A 19,994-nucleotide genomic window follows, 5' to 3' on the forward strand; every position below is an offset into this window, starting at 1 on the left:
TTCCGGTACCCCTGAACGATGAGAAGGGCCTTTGGATACCACGGCCGAAAGAACGCCCTCTTCTTCCGGCCTGTCCAAAAAGGTTTGCGTTGAAGACTCTTTTCATATTGGATTGGGCCCTGTCAAGGGCGGTAAAAGTAGCAACGTACTTTCCGATGGATTTAATCATGTCCTCTCCGAAGAGGAGCCCTTTGGGGTTATCAGAGGGTTCTTTTTCCGCCAGGTCACCCAGTTTCGGGTTGATCTTGGTGAGGATAGTTCTCCTTCTTTCTATGTTGTGGCTAGAGTTTGCGTTGCCAAGGAGAACTATCGCCCTTTGGCTCCAGCCTCGAATGAGGTTAACGTCAAGGGGGGTATTGGAGATATGCAATTCCTCGGCAAGGTCGAGGATCCTAGTGAGTGGACCAAGGATGTCGAGTAGGCGGTCTTGACAACCTTTGAGGGCTCTCTCTAGACATTTTCTAGGGTCCTTTCCCAATTTAAATAGAAATTTAATAAGGTCAGGGTCAAGGTTGGGGGTTTGGGAGACCTTATCTTGGATAGAGGGTCTAGGACACTCTGATCTCAGGGTGTTTCTTGTCTCTCTTTCGAGATAGTTTCTCAGCCACCTAGTGATAAATTTAGACACATGTTCTTGTGGGAACCATTTTGAACTATTGGGGTGTGAAATATTAAGGGGGGAGAACATTTCCTCTCCAAGAGGGTTAAGGATAACATTTTTTGAGGAAGGGGAATCGAGGTCAAGGGTGTTGTTGAATTCAAGGTCTTGGTCATCTAAGTCTAATACGAATTCATCGTAGGGATTGTTAAAATTTTCTTCCTCTTCTTCAGAGTCAGAGACTGCGTCAGATTGCCTTGAATTATAGTTTGTGCCGCGAGGGACACCCATCAAGTTTGTGCCGCTGGAGGCACCCATCACATTTGTGCCGCAAGGGACACCATAGTCATTTGAGGCGCGATGACCTCCCATCATAAATGAGGCGCTACGACCTCCCATATCGTTTGAGGTGCTTTGACCTCCCAAATTGCAATCAGAGGGATAATCGCAGTTCTTAGATTTTTTACTTTTTTTGCGATGAATACTCGGATCATCTGTAGAATCAGAATTGGGAAGGGAGAGAGATCTTTTTGAGGACATAACTTCCTTGAAGGTAGAGAGCATACAGGATCTCATTTCTTTTTGTAGAAACATTTTAAAAGAATTATCGTCATGAATTGGAGAGCTTGCGGTAGCCTCGTCTGAGTCTAAGTCAGACATAATGGGAAAGGTTAAGGATAAGCTCTAAAGGAAAGTAGCTGATAAAGGCTGAAATACTCTCTTTTTTTTTGCTAAGGTAAGTATATATATTAAAATTATTAGTTAATATATTTTTACTTTTTTTTTATTTTATGGTATGGTAGGTATATATTAAAATTATTAATAAATATTCTTTTTTTTTTATATATAATATAGAAGGGGGGCTAAAATAAGAGCACCTTGACCCTGAAATGAATATTAGGGGTGTGGAACCCTATTTATATGACAGGAATCGATTGAAAAATATTTGATTACAGTTGAGGCTTCTCCGGCAGCAGCTGATCGTGAAAGCGAAGTAACTGAAAACTTCGCTCGAGATCAGCTGCTGCCGGTGAAGAGAAAAGGCCGTGAGGAGAAGCCTGACGTTTTAGCGCCGTTGCTAAGGTACTTTCCTTAGTTGAGCCTGTTAGCAACGCGCTCGCGAGGTGGAAGCGAGCGCGTCTAAGAAAATACCGGAATTACGAAAAATTCAAAGGCAAGGAGCGCGCTGGCCTAATGAACGAGGTGTCGGCAAGGAGAGTTGCACACACAAGCACGTTTGACACACCAGCGCATTTGACATTTGTAAGCGCTCACGGGTAAAAAACGAAGTAAAGCTTGACGAGAGACAGGAGAGAGGTAGGAGTGAGCGGAGGGAAGCGACAACCTTAATGGGAAGTCGTGTGAGGAGGGGTGACGGGGAAAGGGGAACCATGGTCACCCATGAGGGCGAGGTGGGAAACAAGCGCCAGATATAAGAATCAAGGTTGAGAATGGTGAGGGGAATATAAGAAAAGGTAAATTAAGGCAAGGAAATATATAAAAGGGGGTACAATGATTAAGACATTGTGATATTAATAAGCAAGTAAAAGATAGACTTATCTGCTTGTGAGCCGCATTAAAAAGAGGCAGTCTGTTTGTCTCTCATGCCTTTTGTTGCTTCTGCTCACCGCATTCTAGAACTGTTTTGCCTTTATGATGTAGTGCGGCTGCTTGTGAGCTGCATTAAAGGATTAATGCATAATGTAGCCTCCGGTCTTGTAATGAAATCAATGCATCACCTTGACTGCAGGGCACAATATCCATGGATTGCTCACATGTAGATGTTGCAACCAGAATCAAGGTACTTTGTTCACCTGGTCTGCATGGGTCCTGTAGCTGGAATGCACTCCATGCCTGAACTTTAACTTTGCCTTTGTACAGCGTGATCAGATAACTATCATTGGCGCTCATTGCTTCTAAGCACTACACTTCTTTTAATTCTTTAAAAATCCATAACTCAATTTGTTGCACAGATTAGATTTTTGTCATTCATATCTTGATTTATTCATACAATAATTGTTTATTTTTCTAATCCAGTGTGGAGTCATTTTGTGTTTTTTCATTGCGTTACTGTGTTTTTGTGTGTTGCACAAATTCTTTACACTTTGCCTCGTTAGATAAGCCTGACTGCTCAATGCCAAGTTACCAGAGGGTGAACACAGGTTGTGTTTTAGGGTGTATCTAGCTTACCCTGACTAGAGTGGTGGTTATTACTCGGGCAAGGTGCCTACCTCTGCCAACTAGAGACTCCGGGCCTAATTACAATGCGATCGAAAATGTCTCTGGCCTTCGGTCAGAGGCGTTCCGACCGCATCGTAATATGCCGGTCGGATTCCTTTCTGACCAACCAATTATGATGTGGTCGGTCGTAAAGGAATCCGCACGGGCTTTCCGACTGGCTTCCAACTGGCTTGGAGAGTCTGTCTGCCAGTTGGAAAGCGGCCAGTAATCCAGAGGGCAACTCTGTCCTCCCGAGGGATTACGATGTCGGGTTGACACAGCCTTTCTGTGATGGTCTTTCCGACACAGAAAGGCTGTCAGAACTCGACTTTGGGGGCCCCCAGCAGGGCCCCCTTTGGTGCACTGCCTCCAGTTGGAGGCTGAGGGGGCACCTATTGTGCCCACCTGTTGATCCCTGTACCTTGTGGCAGGCACCATGAGGTGCCCGCCACTGGGTGCAGGGATGAACTGCACCTCACATTTTACAATGGGAGCATGCATTCTGGCTGGAATGCATACTCCCATTGTAAAGTTTAGTAGTGCGACCGAACAGTAGTTAGCTGCTCGGGACCGCCAACCGGGTGTCAGTCGGTCTCTTGACCGAAGTGATGAAACCCCGCCTGACATCGTAATTAGGCCCTCTATTTCTAACAGTAGTCAAGTGCTGTTATAAGTGGCCGCAGTGTTCTGAGGCTCAGCATGGGTATGACACTTTATAACATACTAAGCAAGGAACTTTGGGGGAGATTTACCAAATCTCCACACAACGCAGTGCAGCCTCCTGCATGGCTGCGCTGCATTGCATGACAGGGAAGGAGCAAGGGAACAACGTATTTTCAAAGATATGTCTATATCCTCCCCTTTCCCTAATGCAGGTGCTAATTACAGCTGCAGTGCACCATGCACCACCTTAGCGCCAAAGAGCTAGGGGGTGTGTGTGAGTCTAGCATAGGTTTTGTACAGGAAGGGTACCCTTCCCGTACAAAATACTATGCCTAGACACGAGGGAAATCTTTTACCTCTATGTATGCATGCTGCAAAGTGCTGCACGTAGAAAAGACAGGAGAAATTAAAGTATTTCTCCTTCCTTGCACCTATTTTAAACCCAATCTACTGTATTTAGTAAATTGGGTTTAGCATGAGAAACCTTGGGTGGTTGCATAGGAATGCCCATGCAACACCCTTGGCACAACCCCATGGCACAAAGTAATGCAAAGCAGCGCTCTGCACTGCTTTGCATTACTCTTACGTTATTCCCAGTGCTAAACAAGTTTAGCGTTGTAAAGTAAATTAGGAAAAAATTATTTTGCGCTGTTTTACGTCACTTTTGTGACACAAACATGGTGCAAAATCTTAGTAAATTTCCCCCTTCATTTCTGTATTCATTGTCCACTGCAGTGGGTCTTATCTTATTAACATCTGGAGGATTACGGGCAGTCTCTGTCTTACTAGAGACCTACATGATACTTGTGAATCTACCTTACAAAGCCTGTCATACACTTTGCGATTACACCAGTATTCACCGCTGAGACAGCCAACATCATGGGCACCATCCATTCCGGTGCCCCAATAGTCCCTTGCCCTCTCAGATCTATGACAGAGTCACCTGTTCGATAAGCAAAGTACTTACCCACACCCTGAATACCTCCATCACACATTACAATGTTCCCAGAGGCCTGGATACATTCAGCAGTCAGTGCACTACTAAGGAAACCCTAGCCAGACTACACCCAGCTAGCAAACTACCCCTGACCTCCCTGTTACCCTACCCAGCCATGGTCTTGGAGAAAGCCATTAACAAGCAACTTGTCCACTACCTTGACATATATAAACTTCTAGATACCACTTAATCAAGCATCAAGCTCAGTCACCAAAACTCCTCTAATTGCAGCAACTGACAACATCAGGATGATCCTCGTCTGACGAGAAACTTTGAACTTCTTTCTGCTCAGAAGACTCTCATGAAGTGGCATCCAAGGACCCGCCTTCAACTGCATCTGCTAATCCTCACAGGAAGTACAAAAGCTGCAAGACCTGTCCTCATCCTACCTCACTGCACCCACTTCATTACACACCTCAAGGAACTTTACTGATTCCCCATACACAAACACACCCAGTTCAAATTCCTCAAACATACAAAAAACTGCTAACATAGGCCCCAGCTACTGGAATAGCTGCATACATTTCCATCAACCTTTCGGGCATCTCTGCTTAGCTGGAGTCTCACTGGCACATGTACCTTGCATACCCAAAAGCAGAACCGGAGGTCACGCCTTCCTGTACATTTCTCCCAAAGCATGGCCTAACCTCCAACAGCAACACCAGAGCCTCCTCATCTCTTCTTGAGTTCCTCTAGAAGCTGGCTCTTCAAATATTTTGCGCTAGGAGACCACCACCTACCCAAATGCAAAGCTCCTGTATAACCTTACTGGTGATTAGTTCACTTTGTAATTAGGTATAAAATAAAATAACATACATAAAACTCTGTCCAAATTGAGATGACGTGAGCATGTTGACTAGATAGAGTATAGTCATCACAGTTACAGCATAGGTAGTGTATGGAAATGTTATTTGTTATTTTGTATGAAAAGAAGAAGACTTTCATAACACCTTAAACTGATAGATATATGATAAGTACTAACAACAACAAACAAGAGAAACAATAATTCAATTAAGTACATTTTTAATTGTTATCTTTCTAAAAATGCTGTTCCATTGATTATCCTAATACATGTTTGTGATCATTAGATTATCACAACTTAAAGGATGCAGCACATAGATAAAGGAAAGAACAGTATAGCACAGTAAAACCAACTGTCTCAGTTTTAACTGCAAAGTTTTTCACCCAATAAAAATGATTTGTGCCCCGCTTTAGATTCACGGATGGATAGTGTGTCTGAAAGTAGATATCACATGATCCTAGCATGTTAGTGACAGTGGATCAGGGGATCCAGTACAGGAAGACAATCCTTTGTACAGAAGTAGTAACTTGAGGAAATTGGAATGCAGGTCATAGGCATTTAAGGCATGCTTACACCCATACAGGACCTTTTTGCTTTTCTGGAACTTGCTAGTGGCCAGAGGTCCAAGAGGCAAAGAAGAGGATGAAAGGCTATAGTTACTTCTTTCCCTGTGAGTCCTCTTCCTTTAGTAGAGTGAATTGAGCAGTTCCTCTGAAGTCCGCTATCTAAAAACACTCTGACAACCCAATGCACTGGGTGGACCTGTCCCAGCATAATTTTTAGAACTGATTTGGATAGCTTTATCTTGCAGACTACAAAATCAATGATTGATTCCAATGACAAAAACAAAAACAAAGGGAAGCAGCTACAAATTGAAACTGGTTATGTACCCTTAGTTAAATAACTGTGGACAAAATTAATGAAAATCAGGTCGCAAAATACTGGTTGCGAACTCTGAACAGTTTTTTTGCTACCATTAAAGATTTTAAACAATTGTCCTATTTACTAATACGTCTGTTCTAAAAAATACAAATTGTAGTGGATCGTAATTCAATGTCTCATCAATTTTAATTATGTGGGTATCAAATTACGATTGACAGCCATGTCTTTGACTGCTTTTCATTTTTTTTAAATGTAGCCAATTTTCTTTTATTAAATAAACAGGTTGAGCTTTAAAAAAATTATGTTTTCTTTTATTTTGAATGTTTGTTTAAGACTTTTTATCCATTCATGAAGAAGAAGTTGTCCCGAAAGGGCTCCCTTCTTATTGTGAATGTTTTACCACCTCCTGCATGGGGGTCAGGTAATTTTCAATGGATTTCAGTAGCAAAGCATTGACATATAAGATACCAATTCTGTATTTTAAAGGGATGCCTATAACACACCCCTTCCAGACACTAATTGGTATTCATTCGGAATCCCATTTTAGCAGATGGAAAACTGTTTCTATGTCCTAAAACTAGCATTTGTACTTAGGAAACAGTGTTTTAACAGTTGCAACAGTAGCAAAGGCTGAACTAGAATATTTGTGACTATTAAAATGCTTAGTACATCTGGACCCCTTTCTTCTCTTCTCTGACTGGTTTATCACTGAAAATTGATGTGCATACCATCTGCTGCTCAGTGTACAACTAACATTTGCCAGCTACTTGGGCATTAATGAAAGGGAAGCAAGATGCCACCATGTTATGGTTGAAGAGAATGCTAAAAAAGAGTGCAATGGCCCAGTGTAGGTCTATGCCTGTACAGCATTGTATAGATATATAGTTTCATACATAGGAGTAACTGTCTGTAGTCGGATTCCGAATGCCATTTAATTATTTCCAGTGAACAGTGTCGACCACATGTTTAACATCTAGTAAACTAGGATGGTAACAATCACAGACAATGCTGACAGGTGAAATACAATGATATGAAGGACTCCTGTAAATGAGCTGTGTCCGGTGTCAGTCGGAAATGTGAAAGTTGGCTTGGATGGTGTATTTCTTGGAGTAGATAGAGATGGAGCATGACTGGTAGACTCTGAGCCAGTGCAGGAAGCTGTTGATGGGTCACTGATGTTGTGAACAAAGCCATAATTTACCCAGTAAGATCCCTGAAAGCAGAGAACAAAGTGGAGAGGATTAATTATCACAGAGCACATACATCAGCCACCGGGCATTATCAGTGTCATAAATATTGTCTTACATTTTACAAATTCCTCGCAGAGCGGCACACATAAATGAACAGTCTAGTACATAGATACTTGGTGATGGTGGCTATTTACAATTGTGGATCTTCTTAGGCAAACAGAGATACTTGTGGTTCTCTTTTGAGGCTTAAGGGGGTGGCTAGTGAAAATGTCACACTAAGTCATTAAACCCAAGCAGACAACCTCAAACAAAAGGACACTCTGGAATGCCTACTACTGGTAAGGCAGGATCATGAAAGGAGAACTGTTTTTTTTCTCTAGACTTGATGCCCCCTTTAAATGCCCCAAGGCATTATCATCAAGCCATGGATCCTGAAACCAAAAAGGCCATGATATGTTATTAGTGGAGTGCTTTTGTTTTCAGCCCCTCTTTATTTCCGGCCTCTTCATGGATTGCAGAAGCACAATATCTTGCTCTACACCAAATAGATTGTGTTCTTTAATTCATCACGGTTCCTACAGTTGTGGAAATACAGAGGCTTTGTCACGTTCCTTTATGAGTTACATTCAGAGGTTCTGAGTTTCATGGTTTCTTAAATAAGTGAAATTGTGAAGGATATTACTTAACCCAGTCTTCCACACACCCAAAGCACTATAGTTCTGGGTACAGAGGGACGTCTGCGGAAGAGGGTAATCAAATCAAAAAATTATCTCTAATAGTGAACATGTCATAGGTCTAAAAACATTTTAGCTATCATGGAACATGGGAACAACAACCTGGGATTATATTATTTGTCAATCTCCTAGTGATCACACTAATGTAAAATCACAGCCTGGATGCTTGAATATACCCCTTATAGTGTACTATCAAAGTTTATTATGGAACCCATCCAGAATGTCCTTGCTTAACAGAAATTTATATGGATGGCTATTTTCTAGTATAACCGATATTGTGTTTGGACACAACAGGTAGTGCCTCTGTAGTGCTGAGAGGGAACCCAGGAGCAGTGGCGGGTCCCCACGCCCACCTTAAAGTCCCCATATATGGCACCCCAAGTCTCTTATTGATACCAAGATAAGTTGAATGGTATTTAAAGTTTCCTGGGGCTGACTGTGTGGTATGCTCAATGTGTGCATGGAACCGATTGAGCTTGTGTGGTCTTCTGTGGATGCTAGATGAGCTGGTTTATTAGCATTTATAAGAGGTATTTTTTACAATGCTCATCATTTTGTACTGCTTATTATTGCAAATTATAAATGTATGAATATTGAGGGAGGATCTGGAAATGATTACCAGTGAAATGTTTGTACACTACAGTGGAATCTTTGATGGCAAAATGTGACAAAGCCAGCAGTCCTCTACAACGTTGTATTTACCACACAATGCCTTTAAAACTAATCCTTTTCCATGCAAACATTGTCTGTACCACGAATACTTTACCTTTACCATGCATATTACATATGCCTTTACCATGCACACCTTTACCACCCATGCCTTCATATATACATACATATATAAATAAATAAATATATATGTGTGTGTGTGTGTGTGCGTATGTGTGTGTGTGTGTATATATGTGAGTGTATATATTATCTACTGGCGGTCGCTAGTAGTTATAGTTAGAACCTAGTTTCCATAGGAAAAGCGTTTTTTGATTTGCCAATAACTTTGGCGTCGTTTGATGAATCTTCGTGAAATTCTCACAACTAATGGGGTGCTCCGGTCAGCTCCTGTCTTGAAAGTTTCGGGGTGATTCGTCATGCGGGAGCCAAGAAAAATAGAGGGGTCGCAAAACACCTTTTCCCCATGTTAATTTAGAAACTTTAGACAAAGCTAAAGCCCGAACTGCTGTACGGAATTACACCAAATTTGGCAAAAATGTAGGTCTTGGTCCAGAAAGTGACGTTTTTTTAAATTGTTTAAATCCGTTCAGTAGTTCCTGAGACTTTAAAAAAGGAAAAATATCAATATCTGAGCACCGAGTTGGAGTAGCGGCTCCTCCCGAGCACAAGCTTACCTCTGATTGGCTGCCAACACTCCTAACCAGGAAGGGTGGGCAGCCATCTTGTGACTTGGTAACCAAGTCACAAGAAAACAGAAGAAAAAAGGTAAAAAAACAAGAAAAGGGTGCAAGGTAGAAACACCCTGACCCCCTACGCCTGCACAGGGGGTCCCACAAGGACCACCCCCCCAGGCAGAAAAGAAGCATTGTTTTTTAAATGGCCGCAAATCCGGCCGAGAAAATAAGCACCCGGGTGGGCCAAGTCCTGAGGGCTATGTCCAAATAATTAGCAGGGGCCCACGGTGGCCCTGGCAGCCCTGGGGACCGCCACCTCCCCGGGCTTTATTCAATATGTGCGGGGGGCAAACAGCCCCCTGCAGCCCCTGGCACCGCCACCTCCCCGGGGCTTCTAATAAAATGTGGGGGGGGGCTCCTGTGACCCCCACGCTGCTCCAGGGACTACCACCTCCCCGGGGCATTCATTAATATTGAGGGGGCCTCACGGGCCCCCCAAGCCTTGGGGACCGCCACCTCTCTCGGGCTTAACTTGAATTTAAAAAAAGCATGGGGGGGCTCCTGTCCCCACCCACACTGCCCTGGGGACAACCACCTCCCTGGGGTACTAAATATTCAGATACAGGGGTCCCTTGCCGACCTCCAGGGCCAGGGAGCACCACCTCCCCAGGGCTTTAAACACTTGGCAGGGGGGCCACACGGTCCCCCTCCAGGAGACCTTCATGGCCCTGGGGACAGCCACCTCCCAGGGCCAGCTTCTGCAATGTTCCTGAGTGCCCACCCCTGGGACATTGCCGTTTGGTATGGCAGGGCGGGAGCCATGCTCCCGCCCTGTCATAGCAAACACTGCATTGGTTTTTCGAAGTGAGAGCAGGAAACCTGCTCTCGCTTCCAAAAACCAAAGCAGGATTGCTTTTGCACAAGGGGAGCTGCATGTCAGCAGCTCACCTTGTGCAAAAGCAATGCCGGCTCCCTCAGGAGATGGGAAGCCGGCGGGACCGTGGGGGCATTGGGGCTCCCCCCACAGTCCGCAACGGTGAGGCCAGGCCCACGGGGATGGAGTCTACAGGGCCAGAAGTGGCCCGGAATGGGGGCCATGCGGCCCCTCTCCCCTTTAATTATAATTTAAAAAAAATTAAGGAACAGAAAGGCTGGCCCCAGGGATGGGGTCCCCCTGGCCATAATTGGCCTAAGGAGGGGGGGCCACACGGCCCCCCTCCAAAAATAATTTATAAAAAAGAAGGCTGGCCAGGCCCCGGGGGATGTGGTCCCCGGGGCCATAATTGGCCTTTGGTGTGGGGCCACGCAGCCCCTCCCCAAAATAAAAGGCCCAGAGAAGGGGCGACCATGTGTCCCCCCTCCCATAAAATAAAAAAAAGAAACTGCCAACTCGTCGGAGGCCCTACCCCCTAACTGTATGACTCGGCAAACACGCCCCTCTGGCGCATTCTAAGTTGACGAATTAAGTTCCCTTGAATACTGAGAGTCCCTGGGGGCCCAACTAGCCCACCAGGTACCTTCAGTAAGCACTACACAGCTGGATTGCAGAGAGGTGGTCCGAGGCGACGCCCCTTTTTACACCACACTGCAAACACTCCTCTTGGTGAACTGCTGGAGGGGCAATGTGGTCCACTCTTGTCCTGAGAACCGCAGGACACAAGTGGACTTCATCCGTTGAGCAGCATTGTGCTGGGAGCCCTGATTTCACAGTGGTGTAAAAAGGGGCATGGTCTCGGACCACTCTCAGCAATCCAAGTGTGTGGCACGTACTAGAGATACCTGGTGGGCTAGTTGGCCCTCAGGGACTCTCAGGAATGAAGGAAACTTAATACCCCAACTTAGAATATGCCAGGACGGGTGTTTGCAGAGTGGTGGGAAAAGGGGGCATGGCCTGTGTTCACCTCTCAGTAATCTCAGTGTGTGGGGCTTACTGGAGGTAAGAGGTAGGCTTGTTGGCCAATAAATGAACCCCAGCAGTGAAGGGGACTTCAATCCCCATCCAAGAGCACGCCAGGGAGCGTGTTTGCATAGTGGTGGGCAAAAGGGGCATGGCCTGCTATGAGAACTTAGCAATCCTGCTGTGTGGGACTTACTGGTGGTAATAGGAGGGGTAGTTGGCCCCCAAGGTTGTCCTTGGGGCCAAATACCCCTCTTGTTACCTCCAGTAAGTCACACACAGTGGGATTGCTGAGACATCTTTGGAGGGCATGCCCCCCTTTCTCCACCACTCTGCAAATGTGCCTCCTGGCAGACTACGGGATGGGGGAATAAAGTCCAATTTACTCCTGAGGGACTTTGGGGGCCAATAAGCCCTCCTGGTACTTTCTCTAAGTCCTATGCAGCGGAATTCCTGAGCGCTGGTCAGAGGCCCAGCACCCTTTCTCCACCACTCTGCAAACTTGACTCCTACTTAAAGAAGCATCTTTCTGCACTTCTAGCTTAGAGGTAGTTTTAATCGCCCTGCCCTACTACGTACTCGGGCCTTACAGAGGAGGTCTTGCCAATCACAGGGGTACCCCAACACAAAGTGTTCCCTAGTGTATGTAGGCATTTTCACTGTATTCTAAGTGTCTTTTAGCATACCACTGGCTCTAGGCCCGCTTAGTCAGAGTCAGTTACCACCGGTACCCGTCAGCAAAAAGATGGGGGCACAGGATTACTTTCAACAAGGCCTCTTTCTGCTCCGCTGTTGGTTCTTTGTAGACATCTCTTGCTTCTTTCTGCTCCTTTCTTTGTCTTTCTGCACTTGTCCTACCTCTGTAGGCATACTTGGAAATGAGCATTTAAAAAACCTTTGAAATTCACTGAAATAAACACAGGTTTCAGGGATGTTATTTTTAAAAATTAGCATTTTAAAAAACTTCAAAAAACACAGGTTTCAGGGACGTTATAGTTAGTTGGACATTTCACTCATACAAAACCAGAGAAATACGGCTGTTATAGTTAGTTCAGCTAACTATAACTCGCGGCCCCGCAATGCACTGCTGATGATGTCACATATTACATCATTCATGACATGGTCAGTGACATCACTGATGACATCACTGATGACATCTAAAATTACATCACTGATGACATCACTGATGGCATCATCCACGTGATAATCTGATGCTACTCCTCATACTCTAATATAACCTTTTAATACACCTACTCTAGCATACAGACTACCATTTTCGAAACTATAGACACACCAATACCCACTCACTGATTCCTAAGTCTACACACACATCCACTCATTCACCCATACAGTCACTCATACATGCGGTCACTCATCAGTACAGCACTATCATATGCACTCATACACCTATATAAACACTCACACACCACCACTCATCTATAGCATTACTCATACACCTAGTCAGTCATGCAAAAAATCAATCACACTTCCATTTACTCACCTATAAAGTTATACAAACACCACCTCACTTATTCATACAGATACTAACACATACCTACTCTCTTATACAATCACTGATACAACCACACACTCATCCATACAGCCCTCTCACAATCACTCACTCTCACATATAGTTCATGTATATACTCCAAAACTCATATATACTACCTTTCACACATTTAGTTACTCACACATGTACCACTGAGACATCCATTCACTCACCAACACACCCATACACACACTCACCCACCCAAACAGCCTTTCAGAGATGCACTCTTGAACCCATACACCAAGTGACTCACCCACTCACCAACCCATGCAACCGCTTACACACGAACTGACAGACTGATACAGACATTTACACAGTTTAGTCACTAACCCATGCATTCAGTAAGGCACGCTTAATCACTCACTTATACAGACAGTCAGGCACTTATTAAATTATCCATTCAAACACTTATACACCCACTTACTCTTCAATACACCTTGGTATGTATATATATATATATATATATATATATATATATATATATATATATATATATATATATATATATATATATATATATATATATATATTACCTACTGGCGGTCGCCAGTAGGTAGTTATAGTTAGGACCCTCTTACCATAGGAAATCCGCAACATTCTATTTTGAATAACTTTGACGCCGGTCGACGAATCCTAGCCAAATTTTCAAAATAGGTGGGGCGTTGCGCTCCGCTCCTACCCTGAAAGTCTCGGGGGGATTCGTCAAGCGGGGGCTGAGATAAAAGGGGGGTCCCAAAACGCGTTTTTCCCATGCATTTTTCCATAGGACCTTTAGACACAGCTACAGCCCGAACGGCTGAACAGAGTTAAATGAAATTTGGCAGAGAGGTAGTCCTCAGGTCAAGGAAGTGCCTTTTGTAGGTTTGGTGTAAATCTGTTCAGTAGATTCTGAGAAAATAGCCTTTAAATCAATATATATATCTGAGCCAGCTTACGGTGCGCTTACCGTGCGCTTACCGTACGCGTACGGTGACGTGCGCGTGCTCAAATCTGATTGGCTGATAGATCTTAGTAAACATTCGAATCGGTCGAAACCAGGAAGCGGCGGCCGCCATTTCGTGTGTTTCAGTCAGAAAAAAAAAGGGAGATAACTTGAAAAGGGGGCAAGGAAGAGAGTTACAGACCCCCTAACATTTGAAAGGGGGTCAAAGAAGGACAGAAAAGTACAAAAAAAACATTTATTAATTTTTAAAAAAATCGCCGGGTACGCGTATGGTAAGCTCACCGTACGCGTACGGTAGAAAAAAAAAATAAAAAAAGAAATGAAATGCAGATTTAAGTGTATAGATATTAGGGGGCTCTAAAAAGAGCCGTTGTGTTTATGAAGTGATTTTTTAGTGGTACCTACAAGTAAGTACCGATGCAGAGTCTAAGGTTCAAGAGGAAGACTCTGTTCCCTTCATCATTGAAGTGCACACCATCTCCTTGTTGTGGTAAATGGAACCCATACCATAGTCTCGGAGAAAAGCAGAAACAGATTTGTTGACGTGCTTTCTTGCTTTGTCAATCTGTGGACAGAAATGATTGGACCAGTTCCATTTTTGCCTTTGGCATATGTTAGAAAACACAAAGGCAGTTTTAGGGAAAAGTGAAAACAGTTGTGCAAAGGTCTCCTTCATAAGCATTTCCAGACCTACCCCAGTCAAAGTGCCTAGGTCATTGCCACCACAGTGCACTATTATGAGGTCAGGGTGTTGGATTTGCATGAAGGATTTCACCAATGGCATCAATTGGTGCCACTTTAACCCTCTCTGACCAATCGATTTAATGTCTACATTTGGCAAAGCAAGGTCTCTCACCATACCTGTTTTCTCTGCATACTTTTCACTCCAGAAGACATAGCTGTGCCCTACAATCCACACTGTGAACATCTTCAAAGGAGAACTGGATGCACTCAGGAGGTGTAATTCAGTAGAATGGTAAAAAGAAATGAAAGACAGTTTGGAAATGGAGGCATACATATATATATTTTTTTTTTAAATAAACTGATTGGCTGTTTCATACCATTCTACAATAAAAACTAGGCTGTATGTGTAAATTTATAGAAGCATGTTTTGTATTGGTACAGAAAAATGTGTTACCAAAGAACAGTACTATGGATTTGCTGTTAGGTTTGAAAAGTCAAGCACTCCTGCTCTTTGGAAATGAAACATTGTTTGGTGAACTTCTGACCTAACTCTGCACAGCAGTGTTTCATGAGCTGTTGCTATGGTAGCAGGCAGAAGTCAAGTTGGGGGAAGGATACTAGGCAGAAGTCAAGTTGGGGGAAGGGTACTTTTGGAAAAGGGTTGGTTTTCAACCAATAGAAATGTGTGATTACATTTGAAAAAAAGGGGGAAGCACTGAGATTTGAAACTTACATGTATATGTGTGGAAAAAGAGAGGGAAACTTTGCCATTATCTGGTTCTGCTGAGAGGAGAGAGGTGTACAGAACAGAGATCCTGGCTCTGATAATCTGCTGTTTGAGTGCCACATTTCTTTCACAACTAACTAATTTTAAAGGTGAGTTTAGAGTCTGAGAGGGGATGTATATGGTAAATTAAGAAATGAATAATAGAATTGGAATTCCTTTTGTTGAAGTTGTGTTTATCATTTTCTGTTTTGGGAGAAATTTAAATGTGAGGAACATGTAAAATAATATGGACTATGTTTTCACGATAAATTAAGGTGTACTGGTATAAATAAGGAATACTTTAAGGGTTTGAGGTTGCACTCAGTAATGCAAATACATTCAGCATCAGTAAGGCTGGTTGCCCTTGCTGGAGTGTAGTCAGTCACCCAGGCTACACATGTTGTTGGTCTCAGAAAGCTGTTTGGTATTGCTCTGGTGATTTTACATTTGCATTAGATGGAAAGGGGGAGGTATTTTTTTCTGCAGAAGCAGACTCTTAGCACACAGCCAGCTGCATATCCTGTGGAATCATGCATAGTATTCACAACCGAGTGGGGTTTGAGGTTTCAGTCAGTAATGCAAATACATTCAGCATCACTAAGGCTGGTTGCCCTTGCTGGAGTGTAGTCAGTCACCCAGGTTACACATGTTGCTGGTCTGAAAATGTTGTTTGGACATGTGCTTTTTTAAGAATCTGAAAAGTGGATTCATAATGTGTCAGGCTGTAAAAGTACTTATCACTTGCCAAAAAAAAGAGTAGTAAGTGTGCTTTCAAATTGGCAAAGAAATTTCGTTTTGTGACTAATATGAAAACATGATTCTGTGTGCAAATAGGAATTACAGGCAGAGATTTATTGCGTATTGCTCTGGTGATTTTACATTTGCATTAGATGTAAAGGGGGAGCTATTTTTTTGTGCAGAAGCAGACTCTTAGCACACAGCCAGCTGCTTATCCTGTGGAATCATGCACAGTATTCACAACCGAGTGGGGTTTGAGGTTGCAGTCAGTAATGCAAATACATTCAGCATCACTAAGGCTGGTTGCCCTTGCTGGAGTGTACTCAGTCACCCAGGTTACACATGTTGCTGGTCTGAAAATGTTGTTTGGACATGTGCTTTTTTAAGAATCTGAAAAGTGGATTTAAAATGTGTCAGACTGTAAAAGTATTTATCACTTGCCAAAAAAAAGAGTAGTAAGTGTGGTTTCAAATTGGCAAAGAAATTACGTTTTCAGACTAATATGAAAACATGACTCTGTGTGCAAAGAGGAATTACAGGCAGAGATTTATTGCGTTATGCTCTGGTGATTTAACATTTGCATTAGATGTTAAGGGGGAGCTATTTTTTTATGCAGAAGCAGACTTTTAGCACACACCAGCTGCTTATCCTGTGGAATCATGCACAGTATTCACAACCGAGTGGTGTTTGAGGTTGCACTTAGTAATGCAAATACATTCAGCATCACTAAGGCTGGTTGCCCTTGCTGGAGTGTAGTCAGTCACCCAGGTTACACATGTTGCTGGTCTGACAAAAGCAGTTTGGACATGTGCTTTTTTAAGAATCTGAAAAGTGGATTTAAAATGTGTCAGACTGTAAAAGTATTTATCACTTGCCAAAAAAAAGAGTAGTAAGTGTGGTTTCAAATTGGCAAAGAAATTACGTTTTCAGACTAATATGAAAACATGACTCAGTGTGCAAAGAGGAATTACAGGCAGAGATTTATTGCGTTATGCTCTGGTGATTTAACATTTGCATTAGATGTTAAGGGGGAGCTATTTTTTTATGCAGAAGCAGACTTTTAGCACACACCCAGCTGCTTATCCTGTGGAATCATGCACAGTATTCACAACCGAGTGGGGTTTGAGGTTGCACTTAGTAATGCAAATACATTCAGCATCACTAATGCTGGTTGCCCTTGCTGGAGTGTAGTCAGTCACCCAGGTTACACATGTTGCTGGTCTCAGAAAGCTGTTTGGTATTGCTCTGGTGATTTTACATTTGCATTAGATGGAAAGGGGGTGTTATTTTTTTATGCAGAAGCAGACTCTTAGCACACAACCAGCTGCTTATCCTATGGAATCATGCACAGTATTCACAACCGAGTGGGGTTTGAGGTTGCAGTCAGTAATGCAAATACATTCAGCTTCACTAAGGCTGGTTGCCCTTGCTGGAGTGTACTCAGTCACCCAGGTTACACATGTTGCTGGTCTGAAAATGTTGTTTGGACATGTGCTTTTTTAAAAATCTAAAAAGTGGATTCATAATGTGTCAGACTGTAAAAGTACTTATCATTTGTCAAAAAAAAGAGTAGTAAGTGTGCTTTCAAATTGGCAAAGAAATTTTGTTTTTTGACTAATATGAAAACATGACTCTGTGTGCAAAGAGGAATTACAGGCAGAGATTTATTGCGTATTGCTCTGGTGATTTTACATTTGCATTAGATGTAAAGGGGGAGCTATTTTTTTGTGCAGAAGCAGACTCTTAGCACACAGCCAGCTGCTTATCCTGTGGAATCATGCACAGTATTCACAACCGAGTGGGGTTTGAGGTTGCAGTCAGTAATGCAAATACATTCAGCATCACTAAGGCTGGTTGCCCTTGCTGGAGTGTACTCAGTCACCCAGGTTACACATGTTGCTGGTCTGAAAATGTTGTTTGGACATGTGCTTTTTTAAGAATCTGAAAAGTGGATTTAAAATGTGTCAGACTGTAAAAGTATTTATCACTTGCCAAAAAAAAGAGTAGTAAGTGTGGTTTCAAATTGGCAAAGAAATTACGTTTTCAGACTAATATGAAAACATGACTCCGTGTGCAAAGAGGAATTACAGGCAGAGATTTATTGCGTTATGCTCTGGTGATTTTACAGTTGCATTAGTAGGAAAGGGGGAGCTATTTTTTTATGCAGAAGCAGACTTTTAGCACACACCCAGCTGCTTATCCTGTGGAATTATGCACAGTATTCACAACTGAGTGGGGTTTGAGGTTGCACTTAATAATGCAAATAAAAACATGTAAAATAATATGGACTATGTTTTCACCATAAATTAAGGTGTAGTGGTATAAATGAGGAATACTTTTAGGGTTTGAGGTTGCAGTCAGTAATGCAAATACATTGAGCATCAGTAAGGCTGGTTGCCCTTGCTGGAGTGTAGTCAGTCACCCAGGTTACACATGTTGCTGGTCTCAGAAATCTGTTTGGTATTGCTCTGGTGATTTTACATTTGCATTAGATGGAAAGGGGGAGCTATTTTTTTATGCAGAAGCAGACTCTTAGCACACACCCAGCTGCTTATCCTGTGGAATCATGCACAGTATTCACAACCGAGTTGGGTTTGAGGTTGCAGTCAGTAATGCAAATACATTCAGCATCACTAAGGCTGGTTGCCCTTGCTGGAGTGTAGTCAGTCACCCAGGTTACACATGGTGCTGGTCTCAAAAAGCAGTTTGGACATGTGCTTTTATCAGAATCTGAAAAGTGGATTCAAAATGTGTCAGACTGTAAAAGTACTTATTACTTGCCAAAAAAGTAGTAGAATGTGTGCTTTCCAATTGGCAAAGAAATTTCGTTTTCTGCCTAATTTCAAAGCATGACTCTGTGCACACAGGAATTGTTTTTAGATATTTAATTTGTGAATGTGTTATTATGATTTTCACTTCTAGGAAAGGGGTACTTAGTATTTTAAGATTTGAAAAGATCATAAAAAATGTAGTAATATATTTAAATATAAAAAAGGAATTTTTTTTTAGTTTTTTTCAGGTATTGCTGAAGAGCAGTGAACAAAATTTAAGATGCCTACAAAATCCAGAGTAACGAAAAACCACAAAAAAAAAACTATATTTGAAGACAACTGGAGGACCTAAGTTAGTTGGAGATGCTCATGTTGGGAAAAAGAGAAAGTCTTCTGGTAAGCAGACAAAAGATTTTTTAAAGAACATCTTCAAAAAAAGGAAAAATGTACAAAATGTCTGTACTGGAAAGAATGTTTTCAATAGAAAGGGACAGGAAAAAATTGAGAATTTAGTTAATGCAAATATACCTTCTGCAATAACAAAGATTAACTTAAACAGAAAAACAGCGTTTAAAGAGATACGTAGAAAAATGTTTCAGAGAAGAGTTATGTCCAATTTGATAAAGGATGTGAAGAAATATAAGAAAAAGGCAAAATATTACAAGAGAAAAAAAGAAATTGAAGCTATTGCAGCAAAGGCATTAGAATTAAAAAGGAAACTATTCATTTTAATTTTGAATAGGATGCGTACATTAGATAAAATGGTTAATGTACTGAAATCACAAAGCAAAAGGAAAAGAGTAGTGAAAAGAACAAACTTTTGTAAAGTGTTTTTAGGAGAATGGATGCATAGTTCAAGTAGTGAACCTTTTTTTAATGAAGAGAGTTATTTTCAAAGTAATAGTTTGCTGCATGCAGTTGACACCAGAGGTCGTGCTTATGAAGTGAAAAATGGTTGCATAATGGAGAAGGAGATAATGGTTCCAAGAGATGAGGTACAAGTGATGGCGGATGAGGCTATGGGGAGACGTCCTAAAGCCTCAGTGTACACTTGGAATTGTAGTAGTATTTGCACTGTGCGTCAGGAATCTATTGATAAATTTCGTGAGTTTCTAAGAGAATATAGTAAAAAAAGTGTAAAACAGAAGATTAAGGTGCTTCAAAGTCTAGATCCATGCAGAGTGAGAGAGAATACTGGTTTGCAGGGTCATTCTCTG

General features: G+C 42.4%; 1 protein-coding gene across 1 annotated transcript in view; it reads right to left on the minus strand.

The window, feature by feature from the left end:
- Window positions 1–5,484: 5,484 nt before the first annotated feature.
- Window positions 5,485–19,994, minus strand: part of LOC146813096 (putative DBH-like monooxygenase protein 2) — a 334,342-nt gene continuing 319,832 nt past the window's right edge. The window contains exon 13 of the mRNA XM_085620074.1: window positions 5,485–7,375. Within this exon, the coding sequence (XP_085476200.1) occupies window positions 7,136–7,375 (240 nt within the window). The 3' untranslated portion in view covers window positions 5,485–7,135. The remainder of the gene's footprint in view (window positions 7,376–19,994) is intronic.

The sequence above is a fragment of the Triturus cristatus genome, chromosome 7, assembly GCF_964204655.1.
Source record: "Triturus cristatus chromosome 7, aTriCri1.1, whole genome shotgun sequence".
NCBI lineage: Eukaryota > Metazoa > Chordata > Amphibia > Caudata > Salamandridae > Triturus > Triturus cristatus.